General features: G+C 35.4%; 1 protein-coding gene across 1 annotated transcript in view; it reads left to right on the top strand.

The window, feature by feature from the left end:
• DNAH12 (dynein, axonemal, heavy chain 12) overlaps positions 1–8700 on the top strand; it is a 236169-nt gene that overhangs the window by 80919 nt on the left and 146550 nt on the right. The window contains 5 exon segments of the mRNA XM_012640974.1: positions 32–237; positions 4383–4535; positions 4797–5036; positions 5347–5592; positions 5955–6074. Coding sequence (XP_012496428.1) covers positions 32–237; positions 4383–4535; positions 4797–5036; positions 5347–5592; positions 5955–6074 — 965 coding nt within the window.

Raw genomic sequence — 8700 nt, 5'->3', positions numbered from 1 at the left:
TATCTATTTTTCAAATTATTTCCATTTAAAGATCATGTATCTTATTTTACTTTATTCTTTTTAGGTGTCTCACATGATACAGATTTCCAATGGCTTGCTCAACTTCGATATTATTGGGAATATGATAATGCTCGAGTTCGTATCATTAATTGCAATGTAAAATATGCTTATGAATATCTTGGTAACTCACCTCGCCTTGTCATTACTCCTCTAACTGACAGGTGTTATAGAACGTTGGTATGTATTTAAATTATTTTAATTCACACATTAAAGATTACTTTTTGGTGTGGTGTCATATTTTCTCATCCAAATTTGATATGGCTATCGTCATTTATTTTCTTATCTGCGATAGTTGAAAATAGTTATCCCTTTCTAATCCCAAATTCTGTTTATGTGAAATTATAGTAACAGATATTTACTTCTGGGTGCTTTTGTAGCATACAAACATGTTTGAATTCTATTCTATGAAACTTATGAGTCACTCTCATTGGAGATAATTGAAAAAAGGAAAGTGTTGGTGATATAGTGACAAACCCAGAGCTTTGGAAAATGGTATCAATTTTTGCAGTGGAGTCCTGGGAGAGGTGGCAGGAAGATGAGGAAAGTACATTTGGGCCTTAGAACTCCAACTTAGTGCTGTTGAGTAGAGAGCTGAAATGTAGGGGAATGGTACTGAGGTCTGTGCTTGGGTGGGAAGCTATGGAAATAGAGCTTTGATTATAAAAACCCCTGGAATATGGTTGTCAGATAAAATACAGGACTTCCAGGTAAATTTGAATTTCAAAAACAAACATAAAATAATTTCTTAGTACAAATATTTCCCAAATATTTAATGGGACATATTTATACTAATAAATTGTTCATTGTTTTTCTGAAATTTAAATTTAATTTAAGCATTCTGTTTTTTATCTGCTATATCTGGCAACCTATCTGGGGCTTGAGGGGGAGCATCAAGAAATACCACTCTACCCCTGCTGAGTAAGTAAAATTAAAATGTCTTCTATTGAGTTCATTATAAGCAGAGATGAGTTGGGGATTCTTCTGCAAATGCTATTAAGAAATGTTCTCAGTAAAAACCTGTAAGGAAATGAGCACAGCAGGATAGGATAGGGAAGAAGCTAAGCAAAGATACAGGCATATACTCATACATAGCCTGATCTCATGGGGAGCTTTGGAGCATGAACAGGCATCACAGTTATTTCACTAGAAGGCAGTGGGGTCTGGCTTTTGTACCCCTTCATTGCCATTGGCTAAGGGTCACCCTAGGCAGGGGTATGAGTAAGCTTTCAGGTATTTGCTGTTGAGGTAGCTCCTATTACTTGAGGGCAATGCTTAAGAGAAAAGAGCAGCTGTGAGCTATTCCCAGCTGACACAGCAATTAGGTGATGAATACAATGGCCTGGTAAATGGGATCTGGGTAGGGCACCAGTGGGTCTAGAAAATAAAAGCTGTTCACCAAATTATTTTCTCAGGAAGCTACCTGAGGGCAGGGACCATGTCTCTACTCTAGTGGTGAACAAGGACATAGTTATCCCTAAATATTTGTTGAGCAGATGAATCTCAAGCTTCTATCCTATCTAGTACCTCAGTGAAGTCAGAGCTGTGATATGCTTGCAAGGTGGAATCTAACAACTTTGAGTTGTAAAATCAGAATCACATTAAACACTTGAATACAGTACTAGACACTGAGAAAAACTGTTAGGGTGGAAACTTATTACGTGCTCAAGCAGGGTTGGAGGAAGAATTCTCACACAGAGTTTAAGATAGAAAGCAGTACAAAGTTTATTTATTTTCCTGAGAAAGAAAGTGAGAGATAAAGAAAGAGAGAGAAAGAGAGAGAGAGAGAGAGAGAGAGAGAAAGAGAGAAAGAGAAGGAGGGAGTGGCCATGGCACATAAAGGAGTGAAAATGCCAGGCAACTGAGGGAAAGTTGGTTGCCATTTTAAAGGGTAAAGATGACTTTTTTTCCTCTGCTTCAGCAGACTGATAATGAAAGTGGCTGCAAGATGTCAGGGAGTTCTTTATTTCTTTTTCTTTCTCTGTGAGGCTGGGTTATCTGAGTCCTTGAAATCTGTTTTTTTGGCAGAATCTGAGACAGAGCTGGAGCAGGGAGTTCATACTCCTACTGTCCAGTCAGGGCTCTTCAAAGCTGAGAAAACAAAATGCTTACAGAGAAGGAGTTAGGTCACAGGTGTTTTAATTAAATAAAGGGTAGTTGTGCTGTGAGTTTATTTCCCTTACTTTCTGTTAGATAGGTTATTTTCCTCTGTTAGATAGTTTATTAGTAAGGCCACCTTTCAAAAAGTTTCCTGGTATATTTACCATCCATAATGAAGGGAACATATTTATGAGCATTGTCTTGAAATTGTAAAGCAGGGAGAGCCTAGGGTTTTCAGCAGTCAAGTTAATGGACATTAACTGTGTAGCATTCATCATAAATTTAAAATGGGTGAAATATAACTGATATTGTAACTGAGTTCAAGCTCATACCACTTGCTGCACGACAGCCAATAAGTTGAGAGACAAGGTGTTGGGGCAAGGAAAGCAACTTTTATTCAGAAAGCCTGCAAACTGAGAAGATGGCAGACTAGTGTCCTAAAGAACCATCTTAAGTAAATATGCACTTTATGCTCCTTTTTATGTTAAGGGAAGGGGAAAGAGAACGGGAGTTGCAAGAGATAACAGAGGACCATAAGCATCTGAGCATCAGCGAAGGTCCAAGGAAGTTGTGAAACTTCTTTGTTCTTGGTCAGTTAACTTTGGATGACAGATCAGATCACAATGTTCCTATAAATCTTTAACATAGGATTGTTTCTTGTGTACATACTTTCCTTATCTCCCTGGGAGTTAGTTGTGGGAAAGGGATGGTTACCGTCTTTCTTCTAGAGTTGAAATACAAACTAATTTCTTCTTATAACTATCTGGCCTATGGGCAGAACTAAGCAGAAGCTTTTAACCTAAAGGATATTACTGTAGGGGATCAGAAGCAAAATGGAGCTAGTTATGCTAAGCCTCCCTTCCACTATTAAAATATTGCCTTTATCTTCATATATCAACCACACAACAAAATAAAACAAAAAATAAAAACAAAAAAACTGCCTTTAATTAGTTATCTCAATTGTGTTTTTTTTGATAAATGTAAAAAGATATCATTTTCATAGGTTCATTTATTTTTTTAAATAGACTTTTTTAAAGAGCAGTTTTAGGTTCACAGCAAAATTAAGCAGAAAGTACAGAAAGTTCCCTTATTCCCCCTGCTCCCCTACATGCACAACCTTCGTCTGTTAACCCTACTTTTTTCTAGAAATTTCACAAATTCCCATGGTGGTTTTCATGAAACAAACTCAGAGCTGACTATAATTTATATGCTTCTAAAAATTTCCAACCACCGTTCCAGTCATTGTTGGGGCCCAGAAATAGTTCAGATACTGTTGATACTTCCCTTAAGGAGCTTGAGGACTAATTGTTGAGAAAAAGAATGTATGTCATTAAATATAATACAAGGTAGAAAGTGATACTACTGGTAAGAACAGTATACAACAGTGCTATGGTAATATAAAATATGGAGAACATACCAAAGTGGAAGACAATAGCCAGGCGAATTGTAGACAAAATTATGTAATAGGTCATCTGTTTCTCTTCCAAATGATGGATGCCATTTCTAGCACTCACATTCAAGCATTTACCTTCTTTGCAATGAGCCTGTATAACCATCTCCACAACTGTTTCTAATCAAAACCTTTCTGAACTAATTTTACCCCCTCAAGGCTAGATTCTCTTTGTTTTGTTTTGTTTTTATTTTTTATTTTTTCTTGAGACAGAGTCTCTCTCTGTTGACTGGGCTAGAGTGCTGGGGTGTCAGCCTAGCTCACAACAACCTCAAACTCCTGGGCTCAAGCAATCCTCTTGCCTCAGCCTCCTGAGTAGCTGGGATTACAGGTGCATGTCACCACACCCAACTAATTTTTCCTATTTTTAGTAGAGACGGGGTCTCTGCTCTTGCTCAGGCTGGTCTCAAACTCCTGAGCTCAAGCAATCCTCCCACCTTGACCTCCCAGAATGCTAGGATTACAGGCTTGAGCCACCTGGCCCGTCCTCTCTTTATTTTTAAAGAGGGATACATATGAGGATACAAATGGGATACATATGAGGTATTAGAAGACAATGAGATTTTGATATATTTTCACTTTTGTTTTGAACTTTTTAAACTGCTTTTTCTTTGTGCAGCTAGAAAATTTTGCGCTGAAAATTAACTGAACAATGTAATTATATAAGTGCTTCTCTGAAGCTACGAAAATGACTAAATCCATTTGGTAAGCAATTGTCCAAGTTATTTTTTTCATTTAAGCGTGAATTTCATTTTATATGTATTTTTCTTTTCAGATAGGTGCCTTCTACTTAAACCTTGGAGGTGCCCCAGAGGGGCCAGCAGGCACTGGAAAAACTGAAACCACCAAGGACTTGGCTAAAGCTCTTGCTGTACAATGTGTGGTGTTCAACTGTTCAGATGGGCTAGATTATCTAGCAATGGGAAAGGTAGTCAAATTACTGAATTGATAAAATTAAATATTGCACACACCTAGGTCTAACTGGGTAAACTTCAGCACACTCATGTTTAAACATTATTTGAATATGGTTTGAACATTACTTGAGCTTTGGTTTTAGGAGTAAAGACTTTTTTATCCTTGGGGCTTTTATTAAATTTAACTTTCAATTTGACTTAAGTGATTGTATATGTGTTTTAAGAGATGATATGGTTCCCTAAGAAAAGTCACCTCCTTTTCCCTTTGTTCTTAGTTTTTTAAAGGATTGGCTTCTTCTGGTGCTTGGGCTTGCTTTGATGAATTTAATCGAATTGAGTTGGAAGTGTTGTCAGTGGTAGCTCAACAGATCCTTTGTATTCAGAGAGCCATTCAACAGAAGTTGGAAGTGTTTATTTTTGAAGGGACAGAACTGAAGCTCAATCCAAATTGTTTTGTAGCTATTACCATGAATCCTGGCTATGCAGGACGCTCTGAATTGCCAGACAACCTTAAGGTAATATTTTTTAAATCAAAAATAACAGCATAATTCATTCAAATTTTAGAATTTTTCACATATATTTGTAATTTCTCTTTTATCTTTGACATTTGCTATAAGGTAAACCTCCAGAAACTTTTCTAGACATCCAAAAAATATGACATACAAAAAAGTATTAAAGTACTACTGAAAAAATTACAGTTTAGGAAAAGATGTTGCATTTAGTGAATAAACTTGAATATTAATGGAATATTTCCTGTATTATCATTTCAGCTTAAAAACAGCTTCATTAATGTAAATAATATATTTCATTTATTATATACTTCAGGTTCTTTTTAGAACAGTGGCTATGATGGTTCCAAACTATGCTCTTATAGCAGAAATCTCCCTCTACTCCTATGGATTTTTGAATGCAAAACCTCTGTCTGTGAAGATAGTAATGACCTATAGGCTTTGCTCAGAGCAGCTGTCATCGCAATTTCATTATGACTATGGAATGCGAGCAGTGAAAGCAGTTTTAGTGGCTGCTGGAAACCTAAAACTAAAATACCCAGATGAAAATGAAGATATTCTTGTAAGTATTTAAATATATATGTTGTGAAAGTTTCAGTAGAAAGATAATTTTTTTTAGTGAGGTAGATCAGGAATTATAAATAGGCAATTGAGAGGGTTATTGCTTCACGTCTTTTCATATGGGGTTAAAATGACAGTTTTTGTGTTGTGTTATTTATTATACTTTTTATGAATGCAAAGACTTTTTGGCATGATGAACATAATATTGGCTTTTTATTACGGAGATTCCATGTATGGAGATTTCATGGAGCAATGTAAAATAAACTTTGACTTTTGGCCAGGGTGGTGGGTGGGGTCAGGAGGGGGAAGTAGGGACAGAAATGCTGGCAATTAATTTATATTGCACTTCTTGGGTGATTTTAGCTTCTTCGATCAATTAAAGATGTAAATGAACCGAAGTTTTTATCACATGATATACCTTTATTTAATGGAATAACTAGTGACTTATTTCCTGGTATTAAACTTCCTGAAGCTGACTATCATGTAAGTAAACCCATGAGAATGACTTATTCTGCACAATAAATTCATCTGATGACTCAATTGTTTACCAAGTTTTTATTGAATGAGTGAAATTATTCTGTTTGGAGCATAATTGCCCATTTTGGCCATTTTAATTAATGGGGATAAGTAAATGTTGGTACCTTCTATTATATGATAACAGGGTTAACCTGTTAAGATTCAGGTTAAAGATGATGTTCTGGGTAAGAGAGTATTTTATTTCCTGTCTTGTGATTTGTAATACTTACTAGTATGCATGCTATAATTCTTACTATTGTGTATTTCATTAGGTAGAAATGAAAGTAGTAAAACATCCTATAGTTAACATAATAAGGTTCTGTTTCTCAAATTTAAATAATATACTGCCTCTTTTTTTTTTTAAAGGAAACAGTCCCTTGCCCGCACTCCACACACACACATAAATGGTACCTATGGGTGGTAATGGATATGTTAATTAGTTTGATTTTGGTAATCATTATACAATGTATATGTATATCAAATCATCTTGTATATCTTGAGTATATATCATTTTTATTTGTCAATTAAATTTTTTCAACCTTAGTGTACTCCTGCATTTATTTAACAATTTTTATTTTTAATTATTATGGGTACATATTCGTTTTATATATATTTATAGGGCACATGCGATGTTTTGCTACTGGCGTACAATGTGAATTAATCAAATCAGGGTAATTGGGGTATCCATCACCTCAGGCATTTATCATTTCTTTGTGTTACGAACATTCCAATTCTATTTTAGTTATTTTAAAGTATACCCTAACTTATTGTTGATTATAGCCGCTTTGTTGCACTATCAAATATTATCCATCCTATCTATCTAACTGTATTTTTGTACCCATTAACCATCCCCATTTTATTCCTCCCTACCCACTACCTTTCCTAGCCTCTGGTAACCATCATTCTATTCTGTCTCCATGATGTCAATTGTTTTTAATATTTAGCTCACACATATGAGTGAAAACATGTGAGATTTGTCATTCTGTGCTTGGCTTATTTCACTTAACATAATGTTCTCCAGTTCCATCCATGTTACTGCAAATAGCAGGATTTCATTCCTTTTAATGGGTATATAATATTCCATTGGATATATGTGCTGCAATTGCTTTATGCATTCATCTGTTGGTGGACACTTAGGTGGATTCCAAATCTTGGCTGTTGTCAATAGTGCTGCAGTAAACATGGAAGTGCAGATATCTTTTTGATATACTAGATTCCGTTCTTTTGGATGAATACCTAGCAGTGGGATTGCTGGATCATATGGTGGTTCTATTTTTAGTTTTTTGAGGAGCCTCTGTACTGTTCTCTATAGTGGTTGCACTAATTTACATTCCCACCAGCAGCACATGAGGTTTCCCTTTCTCCACATCCTTAACAGCATTTGTTATTGCCTGTCTTTTTGATAAAAGCCATTTTAAGTGGGGTGAGATGATATCTCATTGCAGTGTTGATTTGCATTTCTCTGATGACTAATGATGTTGAACATTTTGTTATATACCTCTTGTCCATTTGTATGTCTTCTTTTGAGAAATGTCTCTTCAGATCCTTTGCCTATTTTTTAATTGGATTTGCTTTTTCTATGAGTTGTTTGAGCTCCTTATGTATACTAATAATTGGTCCTTTGTGAGATGGGTAGTTTGAAAGTATTTTCTCCTATTCTGTGGGTTCTCTCTTCCCTTCGTTGATTGTTTCCTTTGCTGTACAAATGCTTTCTAGCTTGATGTGATCCCATTTGTCCAATTTTGCTTTGGCTGCCTGTGCTTTGGGGGTATTACTCAAGAAGTCCTTGCTCGGACCAATTCCCTGAAGCATTTCCCCAATGTTTTCTTTTAGTAGTTCATAGTTTCAGGTCTTAGATTTAAATATTTAATCCATTTTGATTTGATTTTTGTATATGGTGAGAGATAAGGGTCTAGTTTCATTCTTCTGCATATGGATATCCAGTTTTCCCTGCACCATTTATTGAAGAGATTGTTCTTTCCCAACTGTATGTTCTTGGCAACTTTCTTGAAGATAAGTTCACTATAGATGTGTGGATTTATTTCTGGGTTCTCTATTCTGTTCCATTGGTTTATGTGTCTGTTTTATGCCAGTACCGTGCTGTTTTGGTTACTACAGCTCTGTAGTACAACTTGAAGCAATGTGATCTTCCAGTTTTGTTCTTTTTGCTCAGGATGGCTTTGTCTATTCTTGGTTTTTTGTGGTTCTGTATAAATTTTTTTTCTGTGTAAATTTAAAGATTATTTTTTCTATTTCTGTGAAGAATGTCATCAGTATTTTGATGGGGATTGCGTTGAATCTGTAGATTGCTTTGGATAGTGTGGACATTTTAACAATATTGATTGTTCCAATCTATAAGCATGGAATATCTCTCCATTTTTTGGTGTCCTCTTTAATTTCTTTTATCAGTGTTTTATAGTTTTCATTGTAGAGATCTTTCTTGGTTAAGTTTATTCCTAAATATTTTTTTTTATTTGTAGCATCGTAAATGGGATTACTTTCTTGGTTTCTTTTTCAGATTGTTTGCTGTTGGCATATAGAAATGCTATTGGTTTTTGTATGTGGATTTTGCATCTGAAACTTTACTGAATTT

Source organism: Propithecus coquereli, unplaced genomic scaffold (assembly GCF_000956105.1).
Source record: "Propithecus coquereli isolate 6110/MARCELLA unplaced genomic scaffold, Pcoq_1.0 Scaffold1, whole genome shotgun sequence".
NCBI lineage: Eukaryota > Metazoa > Chordata > Mammalia > Primates > Indriidae > Propithecus > Propithecus coquereli.
This window is presented reverse-complemented; position numbering and strand designations above follow the sequence as displayed.